The sequence below is a fragment of the Cydia pomonella genome, chromosome 1 (assembly GCF_033807575.1).
Source record: "Cydia pomonella isolate Wapato2018A chromosome 1, ilCydPomo1, whole genome shotgun sequence".
Lineage (NCBI taxonomy): Eukaryota > Metazoa > Arthropoda > Insecta > Lepidoptera > Tortricidae > Cydia > Cydia pomonella.
In genome coordinates this window covers 34,155,853-34,178,227 of record NC_084703.1, presented here as the reverse complement: position 1 = coordinate 34,178,227, position 22,375 = coordinate 34,155,853, and the positions used below count along the sequence as shown (strand labels likewise).

At 41.8% G+C, this 22,375-nt stretch overlaps 1 protein-coding gene across 1 annotated transcript in view; it reads right to left on the bottom strand.

Moving 5' to 3' along the window:
* Positions 1-243: 243 nt before the first annotated feature.
* LOC133520661 (protein Wnt-5-like) overlaps positions 244-22,375 on the bottom strand; it is a 68,935-nt gene continuing 46,803 nt past the window's right edge. Inside the window, exons 3-8 of the mRNA XM_061855220.1 lie at positions 21,367-21,520; positions 6,170-6,386; positions 5,595-5,870; positions 4,763-4,925; positions 4,236-4,489; positions 244-4,053 (exon numbers count right to left, since the gene is read on the bottom strand). Of these exons, the coding sequence (XP_061711204.1) occupies positions 3,876-4,053; positions 4,236-4,489; positions 4,763-4,925; positions 5,595-5,870; positions 6,170-6,386; positions 21,367-21,520 (1,242 nt within the window). The 3' untranslated portion in view covers positions 244-3,875. The remainder of the gene's footprint in view (positions 4,054-4,235; positions 4,490-4,762; positions 4,926-5,594; positions 5,871-6,169; positions 6,387-21,366; positions 21,521-22,375) is intronic.

Here is a 22,375-nt window from a genome sequence, read left to right as displayed (position 1 = left end):
TGTTTCGGTGGCTGTCATTCCTCAACCCACCAACAGAGCGGCAGCTGACGTCCACGAGGGTCCATCATACCTAGCCGTTAACCACTACACGAGTTTTCAGCCGGGAGGCGATTGGTCATAGTAATTGTTCCTGGCTCGCGGTCTATGTGATTCGTTCACTATGGAGCGTTAACGATTGGCATATTAGCTAAGCGGGCAGCTCAAGGGATACTGGAGACTTGAGGACACAAATAAAACCAAATATTCTAAGTACGAACTTTATTTACAACATCAGATTGGAAGTGTGACATTTTTTTTTGGGTGAAGATTATGATTAACGCCGAAATTTACATCTATCACATATTACGAGTAATTACGCTTAAGATATGATAGAAAGCAAACATGAGTCAATAAGCTAATAAGAATAATAACATCGTTCTGAATCCTTTTTTCATCCCTATTCTGTTTGTGTTTCGCATACTATGCCACATATGCTTGTTTACTTGCCGTAAATTCATAGAATATGATTTCAAAGTTCTTAAGTTGTATTTTCTTAATAATCGGACTAATAACGAATATAAAATGACAAAGGAGTGTAATTACTATACTATTGTACATATTTATTACTTGAAAGTCCAGGGCAGCGCTATACTTATGTACCTGTAGATTAGAGGGTTGGTCCGAAAGTTAGGTGCTCCGGCTCGACTCATACGATTTCAGCATTATTTAAGTATACCATTGTGAGGGATCTTTCAGTACTTATTGACGTGCTGTAAATTTATTTTACAGTACATATGGTGCTACTTTACCGCACTAGTGCGAATATTAGCATATTACATTACTGTGTCGAACATTTACAGAGCAATATGTACTGTAAAACGTTGTACGATACATGTGCGAATAGGTAATTCGCAACTCGTGTCGATTTAAAACACTCCCTTCGATCGTGTTTTAATTTATCGCCACTCGTTTCGAATTTCCTATTTTTCGCACTTGTATCGTAATGTACTACTTATTGGAGAACAGTTTGTTTCAAATATTTTTTTATTTACTTCGTTGTAGCGAAGCCTATTGAGAAGAATTGAGACTCCATATGTGCTATTTTTTTACAAACAGTAAGTATTTGATTTAAACAATATTATAATTTTAGATGCTGCTAATTGCGAATATTGACCGTTTTATAAATCGTTACGTATATTATTAATACCATAAACAACATACATACCATACATAGGGTCTAAAGATAATTGGTATACTAATATTTTTAACGGTTGTTTGCATAATCCCGTAGATTATCCCAGTTATCATTAAAAATGACTCCTTGTACCGTTTAACTAGAAACAAGCATGAACTCACTTCTAAGTTTTCTTGGAAATTAGTCGTTTCTTCAGAGTTACGCGAAAAGGCAATTCATGAAAGATCACTCAGAGCCTACTGCAGGTCATATGGGCATATTTAAAACATACCGTAAACTTACCTTATGGTATTACTGGCCAGGAATGTATCAGGATTTCGTAAAATTCATCGGAACGTCCGATAAGTGTTTGTCGTATAAGGCTCAGAACCATCAAACCTTAGGGGAAATGGGGAGGCCAAAGCAATGCTCACATCCATTTCAGATGATTTCGATCGATTTGATGGATCCATTGCCAACAACTAGGGGAAGGAACAGCTACATACTCGTGTTAGTCGTTACATGTTGCTTCTCCAAGTATTGCTTAATTTTTTCAATTAAACAGGCTACTGCGGTTGTAATAGTTAAAATTTTAGAAGAATCAGTATTTCTCGGGCATGGTGTTCTGCAGACGGTGTTAATGGACAATGGCACGCAATTTACTGGGCAAGTAATGGACAACTTGTCTAAGTCTTATAATGTCCCTAACGTGTTTTATAGTCCTAGATACACACCGCAAGTAAACCTAGTGGAACGCTACAACCGCATAATTATAACGCAACGGTTACGTACTAATAAATCGTTTTGATTGAGTAAAAATGATTATGACTTAATAGATGTCAGCCATTGAGTCATAGGTATCACCAAAAGTAGAAAACATTGGTAATTGCCTAATTGCAGAAGGAACCGAATAATAATACCCGGGAGATTAAGTTCAGTTTTCAAAGATTTCAATACAAAATTCATTTAAATGTGACAATAATTGCCGTTTTTCGAAGCAATTTCTAACTCCTTATAAAACAGCTTTCATTAGAAAACGAACAATAAAAAAACTATTCGCACAAGTTTAAAAAAGTTCAAAGCCGTAATTAGCATTGAAACATCCCTCACAATGGTATAAATAATAATGTAATTGCATGCAGCTGGAGCAACTTACAACTTTTGGACCAGCTCTCGTACATAGACCACGGACACGGACACGGACACGTATTAGTTTTCTACGATTACTTTCTTGTTACCTTGCTGCTAGTCATTTATATTTTTATTTGGTTATGAACATGAACGACAATAGGAGACCAGATTGCCTAGCCAAAATGCCAATCGTTTGCACTACGACAACGAAACGTTTTCTGTCTGCCTACAACTCTTACATATTAGTGCGATACGGACTTCGTTGTGGTAGCGCAAACGATTGGCATCTTGGCTAGGCAACCTGGTTTGAAAGCTATAAAGCGTTGATGGATTTTAAATTGAATAAAAGTTGATAACTGTTTTATAATGACCGTAAAAGCCATATTTATAGCATAAGTTAATACTAGTACAACACTAACAATTCTTTATTGTCGATATATATCTATTGTCTAGCCTAATACTACAGAATATTTCGAAGTTAATTTACTTACATCAAAACTATCTTTTAATTCTAAGTACGGCAAATACTTTGCATCTATTTAAGGTGTTGCTACGTCTTTCACGCTACTACTCGTATAGTCTATAGGGCTATCATATCTTATTATATTATAGATACATTAAAGTATAAAATAGCTACTTTCTACTCATCTTACTTTAAAAAGGTACTTACTTGCTACGATGTAAATAACAAACATTCTGAAACATGACTAGCTAACATTTAAAAATATCGAATTATCTGTACTGGGAATTCTTTGGTTTACAATGCAAATTATTTCACAAAACACACCTATCCAAACAGATAATCTCTATTAGTTTGATTATTTGCCTGAAGCAACCTTTGACACATTCGCATTTACTCGCATGCTTCTTTAGGTATATTGGTAAGTTTTTGAATCTGTTTCTCCTTGGATTTCACGGGCCTATAAATCCCGGTCTTTTGATAGGCTTTCGTGGGGATATAGAGCCAACACGTAGAGGCCCTTTGGAGAGCTACAATGTCATGTAGAACGCCTGCTGGAACCCGTTCACAGGCGCTACAATAGGCATCCATGAACCGGTCGCAGTAGGTATTGGCACTATTGTAGAAAAAGTGAACAGTACATAGGTCTATGGATTGAATAATTATGGGTGGACAATGAGACTGGGTTATTGCAAAGACGTCCAGGCACCTGCCATAACAAGTTCACTAGTTATCGAGGCAGGCGGACTTGCCGGAGTTGCCGCCCATTAGATGGGATGGGCCCCTGAAATGCCGTCGTGAAGACGACCAGGAGCAACACCGGTGTGAGCGGTGTCGAGAGGTGTACGCCGCTTTTTACCCAGTGGTGGATAGCAGCCACTGAGCGAACTCGTGTCGTATGCAATTTTCACATCCACCTCTGAAGCATATAGTACCTCTTTGGACTGAATCTGTTATTATTACAAAAAGCACTATGTCGTAAAAGTATGCAAGGATTTACAGAGCATAGTTGTAGTTCCAGTAGGTATATAGGATGTAATTGCCAATGAAACCAGATATAGACAAGGATAAATAAATAAGGCAATACTTAATTGCTTATGCTACGTCTGCTAATGGGAATGATATAGGTCTTTAATTGCAATAGTGATCCTCCGAGGTGATGCGGCAGAGCTGGCAGTCGACGCGGCAGCACCAGTGGTAGCGGCAGTGGCAGCGCTCGAGTCGGGTGGAGCGCACGGCCCGTCGCCCGCGACCGCAGCACAGTCGCCCGCAGCCCCCTGCGGCGTTGCCCGCACTCGCGTTGCAACGTCTGTCATGGATTTACAAACTGATTCAAGGCACTCGAGTAGCTATAGTACCTACTTAAGACAACAGATCGTACATATCTGGCTTACAGTAGGTTAGAAGCAGTAATTACTTTGCCGGAACGGAAACAGAAAACGTTGCATCGGAATAATAGAAAATCGGAAATACTAGAATAACTTAGCGTACCTTCCGTGTGTGCCAAGTGAGCCGGCTGCAGGATCGGGCTCGCAGTAGTCCGGGCTGGGCGTGACGTAGCGGAGCCGCGGCTTGGCGCGGCGCGCACGGCGGCGCGGACGCAGCGGGCCGGCGCGCGCCGCCTCGCCCGCGAGCGCGGTCGCCACGCGCGCCAGCGGTGGCAATGCGCGCCAGCACGTGCGCACCGAGCACGACCCCGACACGCCGTGGCATGTGCACTTAGTGCGCATCGCTAATGATACTGCCTGCGTATATAAGAGATTTGTTATGAAAATAGTCGGTAATTGGTACCCAGAAGTTATTCTGTGCTAGAAGTGCACTGAAAGTATTAGTTAGGTACACATGTAAGTACAGTACAGTCAGCGTCAAATACTTTGTAGCAGTCAAAGTGGCCAAATAGTTCGGTACACCATACTAAATATATGGTGTACCGAACTATTTGGCTACTTTGGTTGCTACAAATTATTTGACGCTGACTGTACAACTTGTAAATAGGTGTAGCGCGTTTTAGTAGGTACCTTTCTGCCAAAACGAACGTTGATGAGATTGGCGGAGGCGATGAACGGGCGCAGGCGCTGCAGTCTCGTGCGCAAGTCCACCTGCGGATCGAATCGGGGGTCGTCGGCGGCCATGCGGTACTCCAAGTTGCGGTATCTGGAACTCTGGTCCTCAAAGTCGTATCTGAGAATGACATTAAACATTCGCTAAACGCTCGATGGCCGATTGGTCAACTTATATGAAAGCTTTCAGAGTTAAGCTATGCTACAGGCTACGAGTGCTATGGCGTAGCCCATAGCTTAATTATTATTTATACATCTTTGTAGCAAAAATCATATTATCATCATTTTCCTCACGTTGGCCGCCAGTTTTCCACGGCTCATGGGTGCCTGGCTTGGCAACTAATCCCTAGAATTGGCATAGGCATTAGTTTTTACGAAAGCAACTATTACTACAATTTGACCTTCCAACCCAGACGGTAAACTAGGCGTTATTGGGATTAGTCCCGTTTCCTCCCGATGACAAATGATATTTCGCACGTTCCGAAAAACTCATTGGAACGAGTCGGGGCTAGAACTAGAACCCGCGACCTCCAGATAGCAAGTCGCACGCTCTTACCGCTAGGCCACCAGAAAATCATCTAGCATAATTGCAGTGTGTTTACGCGAAAAATGTGGTTAATAAACGAGATGTATAAACTTCAGTGTCAAAATCAGAGCCTGTTTTTACTCTTCGACTAGTGTTTAGTGCGAGTTCATACATTGCTACTAAACGCAAGTAGGAAATGTATGCACACGCAATAAACACTACAATGTGTAAACATCAGGCCGTTACTGATAACTTTATACACACCTTGGTCTGAACCGTTTCCTCGTGGGCCTGCCTCGGCGGAGCGAGCGCGGCAACCGCTTGCGCCCGCGGCGTCCCTTCTTCCGCGGGCGTGCCGTTACGCTGGCGTTGTCGGGCGCTGGCGCTGGCTGATCGTCCACGAGGATCACCACGGGCGCCGGCGTGGTCGGTTCTAACGTGGTCGGTAGTTCGGTGGTAGTCGTCTCCACTTCGATCAACTCCTCCAATTTACCATCGCGTACGTCAATCTCGTGCATGTCTATGAATTGCTTGGAAAATCTACGAAATCGAGATGAATGAAGCTCAAATAACATAACGATTTAGTAATGATGAGCGCTAAGGCCATGAAAGCAAAAGAAGTTTGTTTAGAATAAAGTTAATATTGTAAAAATAAACATTAAATTGTGAAATTAGAAGTACAGTAGGTATTAAAAGTAAAAAATTAAGTAGATGCATGCTTTAAGTTTTACAATCAGACCAAGATAAGTTGGCAGCGATTTTGAAAGACCTTTTTTCTCTTAGCACGTTACGGTGTTTAACACATAAACAACAATTTGCTAATATTATAAGAAAACTACCTCTCAGCCCACTGAAAGTTGTCCCCGCAGCCGCCCCACTTGAATCTCGCGTGCGGCTCGGCGGGCGTGACGTGCGCCTGGCGTGGCGGGCGGGGCGGCGCGCGCGGGGGCGCAGCGCACGAGCACGCCGGCAGCGCTCCCGCCGCACAGGCGCGCGCTACCGACCACGCCAGCGCCGCTGCAGACATCGCATACACGTACGCTTGCTCGCGGGTACCTGCACAATGATCAAATTTATAATACTTAAGTGCATGTCTGATTGTGATTATCTACACTCAAAATCAATAGACAAGCAGATTCATCCTTCCAGTCACATAAATGTAAACTCAACTTTTTTGAGTTTACAGACCACGAGCAGTCTTCTTTTAATTAATATGAAATTCTTATACAACTACTACGAACTATATTTTAGTCAGTTGTACAGTCAGCATCAAAAGTAGAGGATCAAATAACGCTTCATAAGTATCTACCATTCTGTAACAGCTTAACAAAAAGTGATATCTTTAATATAGAACAACTAAGACTGTAAGGTATATTTTTGAACGCGAATTTTAGAAAATTATATTTTACAATATAAAGTTATAAAATGTGATTTTATAAAATGTAAAGTTATATGGAATATCAGATACTTTTGGCGCGTTGTTTCATTCGTTACTTTTGATGCTAACTGTACTATATATTATACAAAAGCAATATAGTATGTACGAAAATATTATATATTCAACACTAAAGATTCAAATGTCACCGATAGACATAGACATAGACATAGACATAGACATTCTTTATTGGTAATAATAACTTACAGGTCACAACTTACATATTATTCAATTATTATTAATTAGTCATTATATACATATTATTTCATAATTATACTTTGATGATTATGCATATTATTTTATTTCTTTTTGTTCAATAAATTCTTTGTAACTGTAGAAACATTTTCCAATGAGCCATTTTTTTAATCTATATTTAAAGCTAGTGTCGCTTACAGCTTCTATTACAACTTTTGGCAATTTGTTGTAAACTACAGGTGCTGCAATATGAATAGACTTTGCAGTCTTCTTGAGTGTGTGAGGGATGGTCTTAATTTTGTGCGCGTTTCGACTGACCCGTGCATTTCCGTCACCTCGTCTCCCATACAGTTCTAAGTTTTCTCGCGGATAGACTGCCGCCTGGAATATTAGAAGTGAAGGTAATGTAAGTATCCCTAGTTCTATAAAATGAGGCTTGGCGCTGTCGTCGTGCTTAGCGCGGGCCAGGGTGCGTACAGCGCGCTTTTGCAAGCGGAATGCGCGTTCCCACTCAGCCGCTCGGCCCCAGAACTCCAGGCCGTATTGCATTAGGGATTGTATGCTTGCGAAGTAGCACGACCGCATTGCCTGACCTTGTAATGTCTGGCTGAGCCTCGCCAGCGCAAAGCAAGCCTTGCTCAGTTTGCCACATGCCGCACTGATGTGGAATTCCCATGTGAGGCCCTGGTCGAGCTGGAACCCCAAAAATGTGGTAGTTGGAACTTGTTGAATGGAATTGCCTTGATGATTTATATTGAGTAGACGACGTTGTCTACCCGACAAGTCAAATTGCATGAATTGCGTTTTAGTTAAGTTCAGTAGTAGTCCGTTCATTCGGCACCAATCTAAAATTTGTTGTGCGGATATGTTCAATTTCGATTCCAGCTCGTCCAGGCTCTCAGCAGTGATAACGGCCGCCACGTCATCCGCGTACATGAACACTTCGCCTACCTTTACGGTATTCGGGAGGTCGTTAAGCATAAGTGAGAACGCCAGATTCGACAACGACGAGCCTTGCGGGACACCTATTTCCGTGGACAAGCCATCCGATTTTAGGTTATCTCCTTGACTCACAACGTATTGTCGTCTCTCACGCAGGAATTCTACCATGAACTTTAAGGCCTGTCCTCGTATGCCGTAGTGATGCAGCTTCTCTGATAAGGCTTCGTGGTCCACCACATCGAAAGCTTTTGAGAGGTCACAAAAGAGTACCGCAACCTCCCTCTTTTCCTCTCGTGCGGTAAGGATCCGACGTATCACTTCACGAGCCATCATCGAGGTAGATCTCCCTGCACGGTAAGCGTATTGCCTTTCGGATAACTGCCCTGTTTTGTTCAGGAAGTCTGTCATGCGAGATGTTATCCCGTTTTCCAGGATTTTAGCTACCGCTGGTATAATGCAAATTGGTCTATAACAATTAGAATCACTCGTTTTTCCTTTCCCTTTGTAAATTGGACATACTTTAACTTGTTTGAGCATTTGCGGATACTTTCCATCCCGTAGCAACTCATTAAAGACTGTCGCTAACGGGGATGCCAGGTTTGTTGCAGCGAGGCTTAGTAATTCCGTCGAGATACCATATATGTCTTTTGTGTTTTTAATTGCAACTTTGCCCGCTATGATTTTATTTATTTCTGTCGGCAAGAATCTACTCAAAAGGAGCGAGTTATCATTAGGTGGTTGTGTGCGACCCAGTGCGGCGAGTGCGCGCAAAGGGTCGGCGCGCGGGGCTCCGCATTGCTCCGCTGCCGAAACGAACTGCCTATTTAAAGTGTCTACTAGTTGTTTCTTTGAGATAAAATTGGTGCCGTCTGTTTTTTTGATTATGTCAGTAAAGTCAGTATATCCTTTGCACTGTTTACCGGACTCTGTATTTACTATTTTCCACATCGTTTTACTCGTATTGGAACTATGTTTTATTAGGCTTGTATAGTGCATAGTTCTTGTGTAACGAGTTAGTTCACTGTATTTGACCTTTGCCTCGTTTACGCGACTGTCGATTTCAGGGTACGAGGGAAATTTATTTCTAAGATCTGATAGATCGAAAATCAATAATTTTAAGTTGATTATTTCATTATTAATCCACGTTTTATTTTTATTACGCGAAATATTTTTATTTTTGAATGGAAAACATATTTCTATCTTGTTTGCGATGGTATTAATAATAGCTTCAATTCTGCTTTCTGTTGTTAGTTTTCGAGTAAATACTTCAACCCAATCTATACTGTTCATAGCGCCTACGAAAGCATCACGTGAAGCACGCGAATAGTCGCGAGCGCGTCGGACGCGAGGCTCAGGCGCTGCGTGGCGGGCGACCACGACGTTTGCTCTTATTCCATGGTGGTCGCTGATGTTAGTCACAACTACTGATGTCGTTATCGCGCTAGTCATGTTTGTATATAGATGGTCGAGACAGGTGGAACTTGTACGGGTCACTCTCGTGGGAAACGCAATTTCGCTTGTGAATTTCGATATTGCATCATATATGCGACTTGGATTTTTCAACACCGCAAGTCGCCTCAAATCAGTGTCCTATTTATTTTAAATTTTCCCAGTAAATAGGTACAATTTTTTTTTTCAATATTTAGACAATAATCATTGACATACATAAGGACGGGCTTACAGGAAGAATGGGGCCACGCATACGAAATCGAGCCAATCATGCAGTAACTTAATTAATTATTAATTAATCTGTGGTCTAACGCCACAACGCGATTGGTTGATGAGTTCACATTACGCTCGCGATTAGTCGCAACTAGTTGCGTTTTACTGCACGATTGGTTCAAATTCGTGAGTACAGGTACACCACTAATCTATGACCTCCCCACATCGGTGGGGAGCGACCTGCTACAGCCGTTGCAACCTAACGGCGGACACGGCCACTCATACCTCCCGACAGGAAGGTATCGAAGGATATCCAGTCAGTCCACTAATCTAGCATCATTCTTAGTGCCCGTAAAGCCCGTCCTTAGATATATATCAATGTAAAAATAAAAATAACTATTTTCTCTATAAAATAGGTGGCAGCCCTACCTTTTTCTTACGACTAGACAGGCAATTACTAGACAGTAGATACCGAGACATAAAATTAAAGCAAAAAGGACCTTTTGGAGTGTCCAATCAAGTCTTTGTAACGAACTATAAGTAAACGAACTTTTTCTAACTTTAACCATAGAAAAATAAATAAGCTTAGAGTTCTCACTCCGTACATGAGATTTCTTATTTAGGGCAGCTTGTGGCGAGCTGTTGGGGAGTAGCAACCCCACGTATGCTCCTGGGCGATTTCTGTTACCCGAAAGGTGGGTGGGTGTTGCAAGATCCTCTGCGTCTGGCTTGCCTTAGCTGGCCGTTCAAAGTGGATTCGCGTGAGCTGCGTGTGGAAGTTTTAAGTCTAGTGACAGTTCTCTACCCTCACTCCTCACATCGGTGTTGTCGCTTTTTGTGGGAGCAAGTCACCGTCTGCCGGAAATAAAAATAGATACCGTTTTATTAGGCAGGCGTCCGGTTTTTATCCCATAGTGTCGCGGACTTCCGCGATGTACGCATTGTTGCACATGGCAACACATGTAACATCTTGTATATTGTCTATGGTAAGCAAACCATACTTTTCCTTCCTGTTTCTCACACATGAAGTTTCAAGTTTGTTAACTTATTTATTAACGTGTGCCCGAAGCCAGCCTCGTACAGCCAGAGCATCATCTCTCTAATTATCTGAAAGCTAAGTATAATGAGTATATAAAAGAGGACTTGTTCGTCCCACGCATATATTTCCTACATTTATTTATTGTGAAATCTATGTATGACTAGATTCAATGTACTGACCGCAATGTGTTGAGTTGACTTATAAAGACGTGACATGACGTGTGATGATGTTGCAAGAGAACGTAATGATTACATGCTCTTTGGTTACGAGCAGAGGTGTGCTTGTATGTCATGGTCAGGTCGGAGATGCGTCTGCCGACCTGAGCCCAACCCTCGTCTGGCATGCCATAGAATTGATAGTGACCTGTAAGGGGCTCGTACACCCTTCGGATAGGTGCACTCTTGGCCATAGCAAGGGACTGGTGTTTCCCTCGTCTGGCATGCCATAGAATTGATAGTGACCTGTAAGGGGCTCGTACACCCTTCGGATAGGTGCACTCTTGGCCATAGCAAGGGACTGGTGTTTCCCTCGTCTGGCATGCCATAGAATTGATAGTGACCTGTAAGGGGCTCGTACACCCTTCGGATAGGTGCACTCTTGGCCATAGCAAGGGACTGGTGTTTCCCTCGTCTGGCATGCCATAGAATTGATAGTGACCTGTAAGGGGCTCGTACACCCTTCGGATAGGTGCACTCTTGGCCATAGCAAGGGACTGGTGTTTCCCTCGTCTGGCATGCCATAGAATTGATAGTGACCTGCAAGGGGCTCGTACACCCTTCGGATAGGTGCACTCTTGGCCATAGCAAGGAACTGGTGTTTCCCTCATTTGGCATGCTATGGAATTGATCTATGGTTTGTGACTGGTTGCGACCAGGTCACCGCACTCCTTATCCAGTGCAAAGGTCGACTGATGAGACTTACCAAGACATAGACAGTTGTGACTATTACACAGACATGCATACCTAAATATGTACATTTGAGTCCTGTGGGACAATGTTGAACTTTACTATGAATATTGATTTCTTGTTGTCTGTTCCTACATACATATTATATACATGTTACAATGTTTATATATCTATCTTGAGAGATAGATGTGTTATATTATGATACAGGTTAAGGATACTTAGTGACCCATGGTCATAAATCTATTTTCTACACAGGTGGTGGTATAAGATCAAGTTAGAGCTGGCCTCTGCGCTTGGAGCTCATGAACCAGGGAGACATACTCCAATTACATCATTTGAATAAGGTATGAACCGCACTGTCCATAGAATAACCGACCTCTCTTTCCTAACAATCTAAGCGAAGCAGATCTAAGTTTATTAAGATAATAAACAAGTGTACATGACAAGTTGATAGTAAACTTATATTTCATTTAATAAGGTCTTAGAATCATTAGGTAACTCGAACTCAGGCAATCAGTCTATTTATCTTAGTATTTTGTATCAACGTCGATACACATAGTCCAGTATTTAGTCCATCGCTTTCACGCAATAGCCAGGCGGGTGCTGCCTCTGCATGTGTCCCATGACACGGGCAAGGGCAGCATCCGCTCGGTGTACCCCTTACATTTGATTAAAGTGTCAAAAGCGCTCTACGTGTTGGCTTTGGCTCCGCGCACGCCTCCCAAATGTCCGTGTGATGGGAAATGGGAAAGACATCATAAGTTTTATGAGACGTACCTATGGTAAAACATTAACAATTTTTAAGCAAGCTTAAAACTTAATACTTATTTAGCTTCAATCTTATTACAAATAAGTTTTCGCAAAGCTCGCTTAAAACTTACCTATTATAAATGGGTTTTTATCTATGTATGGAGTAAACACTCTACTTAAGCTTACTCTCTATCTCTATCTCTATTTCTTTATGCTTTGCTAAAATAACTAGGTACTTTCCCAAAATAATCCTGGAATGTAATAATAATAAGAATCACGCTATAATTACTGTTTCATTTATGTATGTAGGTATTTTCGATAAACTTGAAAACTCATGACAAGCTGTAATCTAGTAGGGCATAGACAATGGTCATCCACTACTATAAAATCCTTTATTCTTAATGACAAGCAATCTAATCTTGATAGAGCCCGCACGCGCGTCGCCAGGCAGGCTAAACAATGGCAGCCACCAGGCGTTATCACATGGCACATCAGCAGGATCGCGCGCGACTGCACCGCTGGGCTTATCGCGACCCGCCCCCCGCGCGCGCCCCGCCCGCGCCCTTGCGCTTGATTCATGCGTGTAATTAAATCTTTTGTCCGACTCGCTGTACCCCCACCCTCGCCGCTGATCGCTTTGTAAGGCGAACCTTTTATCGATAGCCTTCTTAATTCAACAGGCCAAAGATAACTCACAATATCGTTTTCAGCAGATAACTCAATCACTATTGTCCATCAGGCTTTACGGACTGATTGATTCGTCGTACTTTTCAGCCCTCGTGTTTCTTGTAAGGCAGTAAACGGTATGAACAGCTCGAGTCTTAGAGTTGGTTTATTTTCAGCTCTTAGGATGAGTCATCATTTCATAAAGCCACATGTATACTTAAGGATAGCGGCAATGTGACAGCGAAAAGCTAAACGTTACCTGTCTCCCTATCGCACTAAAATGACTAATATATAAAAGTGATAGAGAGACAGTAAGCACTTGGTTGTCGTAGCGCAAGCGATTCGCGTATTAGCTAGGCCACCTGTTATATATATTAAAAATTGTCATAACTAGATAGTTGAATTGAGCATGTGGAAATAGTTTCGTACAGTCACCTGCAATAATAATATTTTACACAACTATTTAAGGCCAAACATATGTGATACGATCTTATTTGTAGAGCCACAATAGCGTCTCACATATTTTTGCTGCCTTGGAAGACATACGAGTATTCTTGCAGGTGACTGTACCCATGCCATATCACACGCCGTTAAAGACCATGTGTCATCTTACAGCTGGCGAGTTAACGGGTTCCTTAAATGAATACCTACTTTCATTCTACTTTATACCGTTCATATCTCTACTTAATAAGTACTACCTATAAAAAACTTCGTAGATGAGATAAAACTTTGTAAAAATATGAATTTTCTAAATGTTCTTAGATTTAGTAGTCCATATCAATTAATTTTCTTAAGTGGGCCTGAGAAGCGGAAGTGAGCGGAAGTGGCGACCAAAAACAATGGTCCCTATTTCACAGTCGCATCCGGCAATGTCTGCCAACTGCACAATGTCGACGACCGTGCTCAAACTAGAAAAACTTCGCTATTGTTCGCCGTCTTTCTTCTATCCCTAACTTTTAGTACTCACTGAAACTGATTGATAGTGGCTCGATTCAGAACCAAAGTAAATTATTTGTGTCTATACTTTACCACGGGTTGGTATGTACTTGTCTAGATTAACTTGAGCACTTTCAGCATAATAGTATAAATTGCGACATAGCCATAAAATTACGAAATTTACTAAGTACCTACCACTAAGTCTAGTTTTAATTGGCTATGACTTCACATAGCAAAATTTGATACCCTCTAAAAAAGCTGGTGCGGATTTGAAATGATGATTTTAAAAGTTTCGTACATACTTATCTCGCGCCAGCTCTTATGAATCCATCTTATAATATGTACTTATAGCTTGAAACATGTACATGTTATTTGTACAGTACACATAAAAGGCGGTGAGAACTGGGGCGAGTTCCTGAATAAATAAATCTGATCGTCAACACTGTTAACTGTCAAGATATTCGTAAATTTGTCATTACTAAGCGAGGAAAAATACTTAATATTGCTACTACATGTAACATAAGTAGCAGGAAAGCACAGACACACCATATTAACATAAGTTACCGTTCAAGACATTGCTATTTTCTTCTTTAGTATACCTACATTCACCTTAGTAAAATGCAGACATTCTGCGGCGCGAATTCAAATAATACACAGGCAAAACTGCGCAGGCATACCCTAGTGTGTATGGCTAGCTTTAAGCATCGTATCTCGTATCGTATCGTATCGTATCGAACGAGTAGTTTTTTTTTGTTCATTTTCAAATTACCCAATTGTAGCAAATCACCAACAAAAGTCGAAAAAAGCTACATTAGATATATTGTGTTGATAATTAATTAGGCTATCCCTACAGTAAGGATCACTATACAGGGGGTTATAATGTATCATGGAAATACTAATTTTACCCAGATGAAGTGGTGGGCAGTATCTATATTACTTATAGTTATGCCGTTCTCGAGAACGTTCCCCGTTTTGTATGGGTTATCTATAAATTATTTATAATCACTAGATCTCTATAAGCAATTTGCAATAATAATAAAAAACATATCAACATTGCTAATAGTTTGACAATACTGGCGGGAAGGTATTTATAGGAATACTCGTACTATTAAAGCCATTACATTAGTACGCCAAGGCATTTCGTGCTTGTGCGGAGTAAGGAAGTGATCGCGTGACGGGTTCATTTATTCAATAAGGTTCTTCTTTCAGCCCGCAATAACGACGACAACGTGAGCTCTTTCGCAAAAAGGTCGACAGGTAAATTTTACGGTGTTTTGCTATTATTTAACTGGAACACAACAAACAATCCAATTGGCCAATGATAGTCAAACAAATTGGAGTTATATTTGGAGTTACCTACGTGAAGGTAAAATGACACTTTTAATACCTACCTAAAAACTTAACTCGTAAGTTTATTTTTACTACTGCTGTTAACATTCTTGGAAAGCATCTAGGTACATCTATTAAAAGTAAAGCAACAAAACAGATGGAATAAGCGGTAGTCATTATCAAAAGTCATTATTATACTTACTGAATTTACTAAGCCGCAACCTACACTTTTGTTAGATTTAAATAAAGAGACAGACAGACACAAAGAACTCATGATAATTTAAAATGAAATAAAATACCCCGAGAGTAATTAATAATCATGGTTGTGACACGTAAATAATAAGCAACGCGCGCGGAACGAACGAGCTCTCGCTGAAAGAAACGGGCGCTGCCGTTTCGTTGGCCGCTCCCGTACAATACCACCACTGATTTAAAACAACTACTCTAAGTTTCGTTCCCTTATCATTCACATTATTGTTGGGATTTATAGTCTTAACAATAATCTACTATAAATTATACACTAATATAAATGTAGGTATACCCTACTACTTAATTATGGCCGTAGTGCTACGCTCGTAGCCGATCCCAGCGTTTTCCCGCTTAGTGGAAAGCGACTACAAACAGAGAACCCGCCAAACTCAGTGTGTTAAATGACACTGTTTTGTGATTTTTTTTTCTTTTACGATTATTAATTTAGAAAACTACGAGTAAGTTCGTACACTAAGTAGTAAGTACCTACGTACATCAAATGTACATACTTAGCTACTGGCGCCGGCGGAAAGTGAGGCGGTTTTTTTAAAGCTACGACGCGCTACAACAACGCAACGACAGTGCTACGCTGCTACGGCTGTAGGAAGGGCATCAAGTAGACATTGTCTATACTCTATAACAGAAATTTGGAGTTTCTTATCATTCAGATCTCACCGAACCGAATATTCGGCCGAATTATTCGGTTCATCTGTATCATTCTAACAAACCATTTGAAAACGCTTCAAATACATTAGCAGCTTATTCAAGATTTTGTTGACTAAGCCATACGCCATATATATTAACGTTCACAATCGCTTAATACCGATTATTAACTGTGTCTATTTCACGCACGCAGCTGTACGTATAGGCAGCAGTCGTGTTTTACTAAGAAGGGAAGATTTTTTGCGATACCTAACTCAAAAACAGCTTAACTGATCATGTCCGCTATAGTTTTCTTTGATAGTCTTTATTAAGCTTTAAGTACTTTTATGATTTTTTTGACCAACACATTTTTTGTTTCTTTCGGTGCGACTTTTTCCGAAAATAATCACTTTACCACAAAACCGGACGAGTAGTTTTTGAGAAAAATGGCAACATTGGTTTGCACAAATATCCTGTCACCCCAAACGCATATACCGTCTCCGTTCCGTCGTGGGCAAAAAAGTGTTTGTTTCATTTAGAAAGATCTATCCAACGATATTCCACACTAATGAAATAAAGCATATTTTTTTGAAATAAAGTCCTCTTTGTAAAAGAATATATATTTTATTTTACGACTTTTTTGTATTGATTGATTTATATATGTTTACCAAATTTCATCTTCCTAGCACTAACGATCAAGGAGCAAAGCGTCGGACAGACAGACAGACGGACATGGCGGAACTATAAGGGTTCCTAGTTGGCTACGGAACTCTAAAAAGAGAACGTTCTAAAACTTGTCAAGTATGAATTTGTAAACATTATTTTACTTTAAGATTTTCTAGTTTCATTTTCTGAAGTCCACATTACACATACGGGAAATTGAAAATTGGTTTAACTATTATTATTATTTTTATCTTACGATTTTTGGATTTTATGTTCCATAACTTTGCCAGGATATCAACACGCACAATCAACTGTCAATATCAACAATAGGTATCAGTGTCAAATGTTATCTGTTGTCTAAACAAAGGAGGGTGGTCAAATTGGCCTATTGACCAATAAGGACAAGCGATATGTCACTGGATAGCTTATTCAAAGTTCTAAAACTTTTACTATGGCAGGTAATCCCAAATCTTTGTGTGAAAAAAGTTATCGCTGCATAAAAATGTTTAATGATTTAAAACGTTACTATGTACCTTTTTTGATACTAAGTTCCTATATCGCTTTAGACTATGAAGGTTTTCTTACTGTCGAGGATTTTGATTTTGTCTGGGCAGGCATCCCTCTTTGTTTGCACCTGATCTCCCAGCCGGGATCTATGACCTGCTTTGAGGGTTCAACAGGTGTCCCACTCTCACAGCTGTCATCGGTTTGTCTTTAGAGGGCCCAGCTGTCGAAGGCTCCTTCGTCTCCGGTTCAGCCACCTGGGCTGGGGTTCCGGTAGGTACCCCGGCTTTCAGTGGCCGTTCCAGCTTCGATGGCTTCTCCACGGCCATGCCACTCCCTATCTGTTTCGCCATCCTTAGTGCTTCAGGATGTGCCGTCTCATCTAAGGAGGTCGTTTGTTTATTATTTGTTTTTTTATTTAGATTTTTATTACTTATTGTTGCCATTCAGTTCCCACGAGTAGCTAGGGATATAAAAGGTCCATTTCACGCAAAGCCCCGCTTGCGTATTAGACAAGGCTATATACCTACAACGGGTTTCGCCCGGTATATACCCGAGGCCTATCGTTCGCGACTGAGCTCCTTCTCAGCCATGCATCCATCGGCACGATGAGTCACACCTTGGATTAGGGTTTTTGGGCTCGAGGTTGTCTCCTCCAGGAGAGGGGGAATAAGGATAAGACTGGAAGAGGGGTTGGGAGGGTTGGGCTAGTTAAGGTTTATTAGGAAGAATGAAGTATGAAGTGAAGAAGAATGGGTCGTATTCATGGCCCTCTTCCTCCGAGCCCACCCACGCAGGATAACTTCCCGCCGGATCGACTTTGACGTCGTCTCCCATCATCCGGTCCGAGAACAAGTCTCCTACCGGATTCCAGCAGAGTAACGTTTGGTTCCCTAGTCGTTTCGTCAGAAATGTGTCCACGTGAGGCGGCGGCTGAAAGAGTGCCGTGCTAAGACCAACTTATATAAGTATATCAGTAAAAAAAATCTTATTGAGGGGATGTTTTTATTTTGCCATAACTCGTTTCACACAGCGATTTAAGATTTCCCGCCATACAAAAAGATTCAGAGTATGAAAAAACCTTTCAAATGACATGTGGCTTGTCATTATTGGTTTTTAGGCCAGAGTCCATATGAATCTGGGCATCCTCCTTTCCGCTGGTATTTTGTTTTTTATTAAGTTAATTAATGATTAATATAACGAGGAAACACGTGATAAGAAATTAAATATGGAATCAAGTACAATTGTTAGAATATTCAATGGAATTATGAATGAAGAACGCAACTGAACAGGAATTTAGTATTATAAGATATTTCTTTAACGGGAAGTTTTATAATGGAAAACGAGGTAAATATTACTACTCGTAGTACAATAAGCATATGGCTAGTCACAATGCCTTAAACAGTTTTTACTAACTTTTCACTATGACGTTGATGCATCAAGGCGGTTTTGGTTACAAAGGCCTACCCGCGCAACGCAAAAATCGAAATTACTTTATCTGCCTCTTTATAGCTCGAATATGCAATAGTGACAGAGAGGCAGATAATGAAATTTCGGAATTCGTGTTTCGCGGTAGGCCCTCAGTACGTAATGTAATGATGGCAGTCTCCTTGGATGTCAAGAACGCTTTTAACAGTCTCCCATTCGAAACACTTAAAGAGGCAATTCGTTTCTTTAAAGTGCCTACCTATCTGCAGCGACTGTTGAACAACTATCTGGAAGATCGTTACGTGACGTGGGAAGATGGAAGAGGTGAGCTTTTTCGGCGATCGGTTGAACTAGGGGTCCCTCAGGGTTCTGTCCTGGGGCCCACGTTATGGAATGTAGGATTCGACTGGCTATTACGGGGCCCAGTCCTGCCTGGAATGAATGTGTTGGCCTATGCAGACGACACTCTTATTACGTGTCGGGGTTTCTCTTATGAAGATGCAGCGAGGAAGGCGACCGTTGGGACCTCACTTGTGGTGGAACGAATACACCAGCTGGGTCTCGAGGTGTCCCTTCCAAAGACGGAAGTTCTGCTCTTCCATGGTCCGAGAAGAGGACCCCCACGTAATGCCAACATTAGAGTGAATGGGGAAGTTGTGGCGGTTAAGGCCCAAATGAAATACCTTGGCCTCATTTTGGATGGCCGTTGGCAATTTAAGGCGCACTTTACGAGTCTTGGCCCGAGGCTGTTATCTACAGCTGCAGCCCTCGGCCGGCTGCTTCCTAACGTGGGTGAGCCAACTTCTAAATGTAGACTTCTTTACTCTCGTGTCCTGCGGAGTATGGCCCTATATGGCGCTCCCATATGGGTAGATGCCCTTTCTGCCGAAAATAGGGCTCTTCTTCGCAGACCACAGAGGGCAATATCTTTGAGAGCTGTGCGCGGATATCGTACGGTATCGTTTACGGCGGCAACGATCTTGGCTGCAGACCCACCCTGGGACCTTCAAGCTCATATTCTTGCGGAGGTTCACCGCTACAAAGCTGGAAGAAGAGCGGCGGCAGAGTTCCCAGACGGAGAAGAAGTTCAGAACATCCGGGAAACAGCCCAAGTGGAAACACTTCGCCGATGGAGGGCAGAGCTCGACGCTGCAAAATATGGGCTAACGACGGTGGACGCCGTACTGCCGCATCTGGAACGCTGGGTGGGAAGGAGGCAAGGTACGCTAACTTTCCACATGGTGCAGATACTTACTGACCATGGATGCTTTGGTAAGTACCTGCACCGCAGACAGAGGGAGGAATCCTCCATGTGCCATGAGTGTGGCGCACCGGTGGACACGGCGCGTCATACTCTCGAGGAGTGCCCTACATGGGAGCTCCAACGGGCCACCCTTCAGGCAAAATTAGGAGTAGACCTTTCGTTGCCGAGCATAGTGAATATCATGCTGGACAGCGAGGAGGCATGGAAGGCGATGGCCACCTTTTGTGACGAAATTATGTCGCAGAAGGAGGCAGCGGAGCGTGCGCGCGAGAATGACCCTGACGCGCATCCACTCCGCCGACGACGGGCTGGGGGCAGAGCCAGGCGCTATGCGCGCTTGCTGCCTCCGCCGTAGTGGGCTGCGCAGGGCTCCGGGGGAGTCTTTGCGGTTAAAAGCCCACAGGACTGGGGTGCCTGACCAATTGGCTCCCAAAATGTCTGCGGCCTACAGGCCAGGCACATTGGTCATTGGCGTATTGGTCAGGCACAATAGCGACCCTGCGGCACCCAATCTAAGGCGGAGCCGGCATTCGTTGGTGGTTTTAGACGGTAGTCCTTTACTGGTTAGTCCGTCATCGCCCCTAGTTCCCCCGGACTAGGTGGCATGCGTAAAAGCATTTCCCCAACGTTAAAAAAAAAAAAAAAAAAAAAAAAAAAAAAAAAAAAAAAAAAAAAAAAAAAAAAAAAAAAAAAAAAAAAGGCCCTCAGTACGTACTAGGGGCGCCCCCTACGCAAAATTTTCATAATATACACTATTAAGTTTTTTAAAGTCGTGTGTTGGTTTACATTGCGAGCTGAATTATTTTTTTGAATGGTTAATATTTTCATTGTTTAAATATTCGCCGTATTTAATTTACACACTGTATATAGCGTAAGGCTCCTGCTTACAGGCGAGCGGTAAATAAACGGAGTTCTTTAATATAGAGAAATAGGAATGCCTTAAATAGGTACATACATGCCTTACATACATACATGCCTTACATACGTACATCGCCTTTGTCACGACAGATTTACGAGATTGAAAAGTCGGTGCCAGTTTTTGTACTTAAATCTATCTGCAGCGTGTCGACATACTCGTATCGCTTCAGGTCAAATTCCCTGCTTTGCCTCCTCTCGCCACAGAACAAATAATAGTACATACTACCGTACAGAAATGACACTTCCTACAAAACCTCCTTCCTCCTTTTCCTAATGTATGGCACTATACCTTTCGGCTATTTAGGGTTGCCAACAATTCAAGTAATTATCTTATCTGTGGTCGTGCATGCATAGGGAGGTCAAGTTGTGTCAACCCTAAAAATTGCTCGGAGCAATGCTGACCCGAACGGAGCTGGGAATACCCGAAAGGAGGAGTGTCGCCCCACTCAACTCGTACAGTGACTAGTACGAGAAATATATATATTAGGAGTAATTAGGTTACCACTTACCGGTGAGCAGGTCCGGCGAGTAGTTGGGCGCGCGCTCGATAGAAGAGCAGTTCCAGCGGTCGCCGGCGTGTGCGGCAAGACAGGCGGCGCGCGTCAGCCGCGCGGCCGCCGCCACGTGCGCCATCGCCCCGGGCTGCCGTCGGCAGGCGCGAGCCTGTTTATTTGGGGTACCAAATGATTCTCCGAAAATTGATTCGCAGATTATCGAGTCGCCGAATATCATTTCGCAGAGTGATTCATTTGTAGATGTAACTTTTGGTCGACTAACGTTACGCAGACTCTTGATTCACATACAGTTCAGTTCGCTTCTATGTAAATTAGCAGAACTATTTTTGGACGATTTTCATTTGGCAGAGTAATCTTTTCGTTTAAGGAATGTTTAGTCGATTAACGTTTCACATTTTATACATCGTTATTTTCGAAATAAAGTCTTTACTTACAAAAAAACTGACTTCAGAAAAGATGAAACAAAATATTAGCCTTTTTAGGGTTTCGTAGCCAAATGGCAAAAAACGGAACCCTTATAGATTCGTCATGTCCGTCTGTCTGTCCGATTATGTCACCGCCACTTTTTTTCCGAAACTATAAGAGCTATACTGTTCAAACTTGGTAAGTAGATGTATTCTATGAACCGCATTAGGATGTTTACACAAAAATAGAAAAAAAAAATTTGGGGGTTCCCCATACTTAGAACTGAAACTCATAAAATTTTTTTTCATCAAACCCATACGTGTGGGGTATCTATGGATAGGTCTTTAAAAATGATATTGAGGTTTCTAATATCTTTTTTTTTCTAAGCTGAATAGTTTGCGCGAGAGACACTTCCAAAGTGGTAAAATGTGTGCCCCCCCCCCCCCCCGTAACTTCTAAAATAACAGAATGAAAAATCTAAAAAAAATATATGACATACATTGTCATGCAAACTTCCAACGAAAATTAGTTTGAACGAGATCTAGTAAGTAGTTTTTTTTAATACGTCATAAAATTAAAAAAAAAAAAATTTTCATCA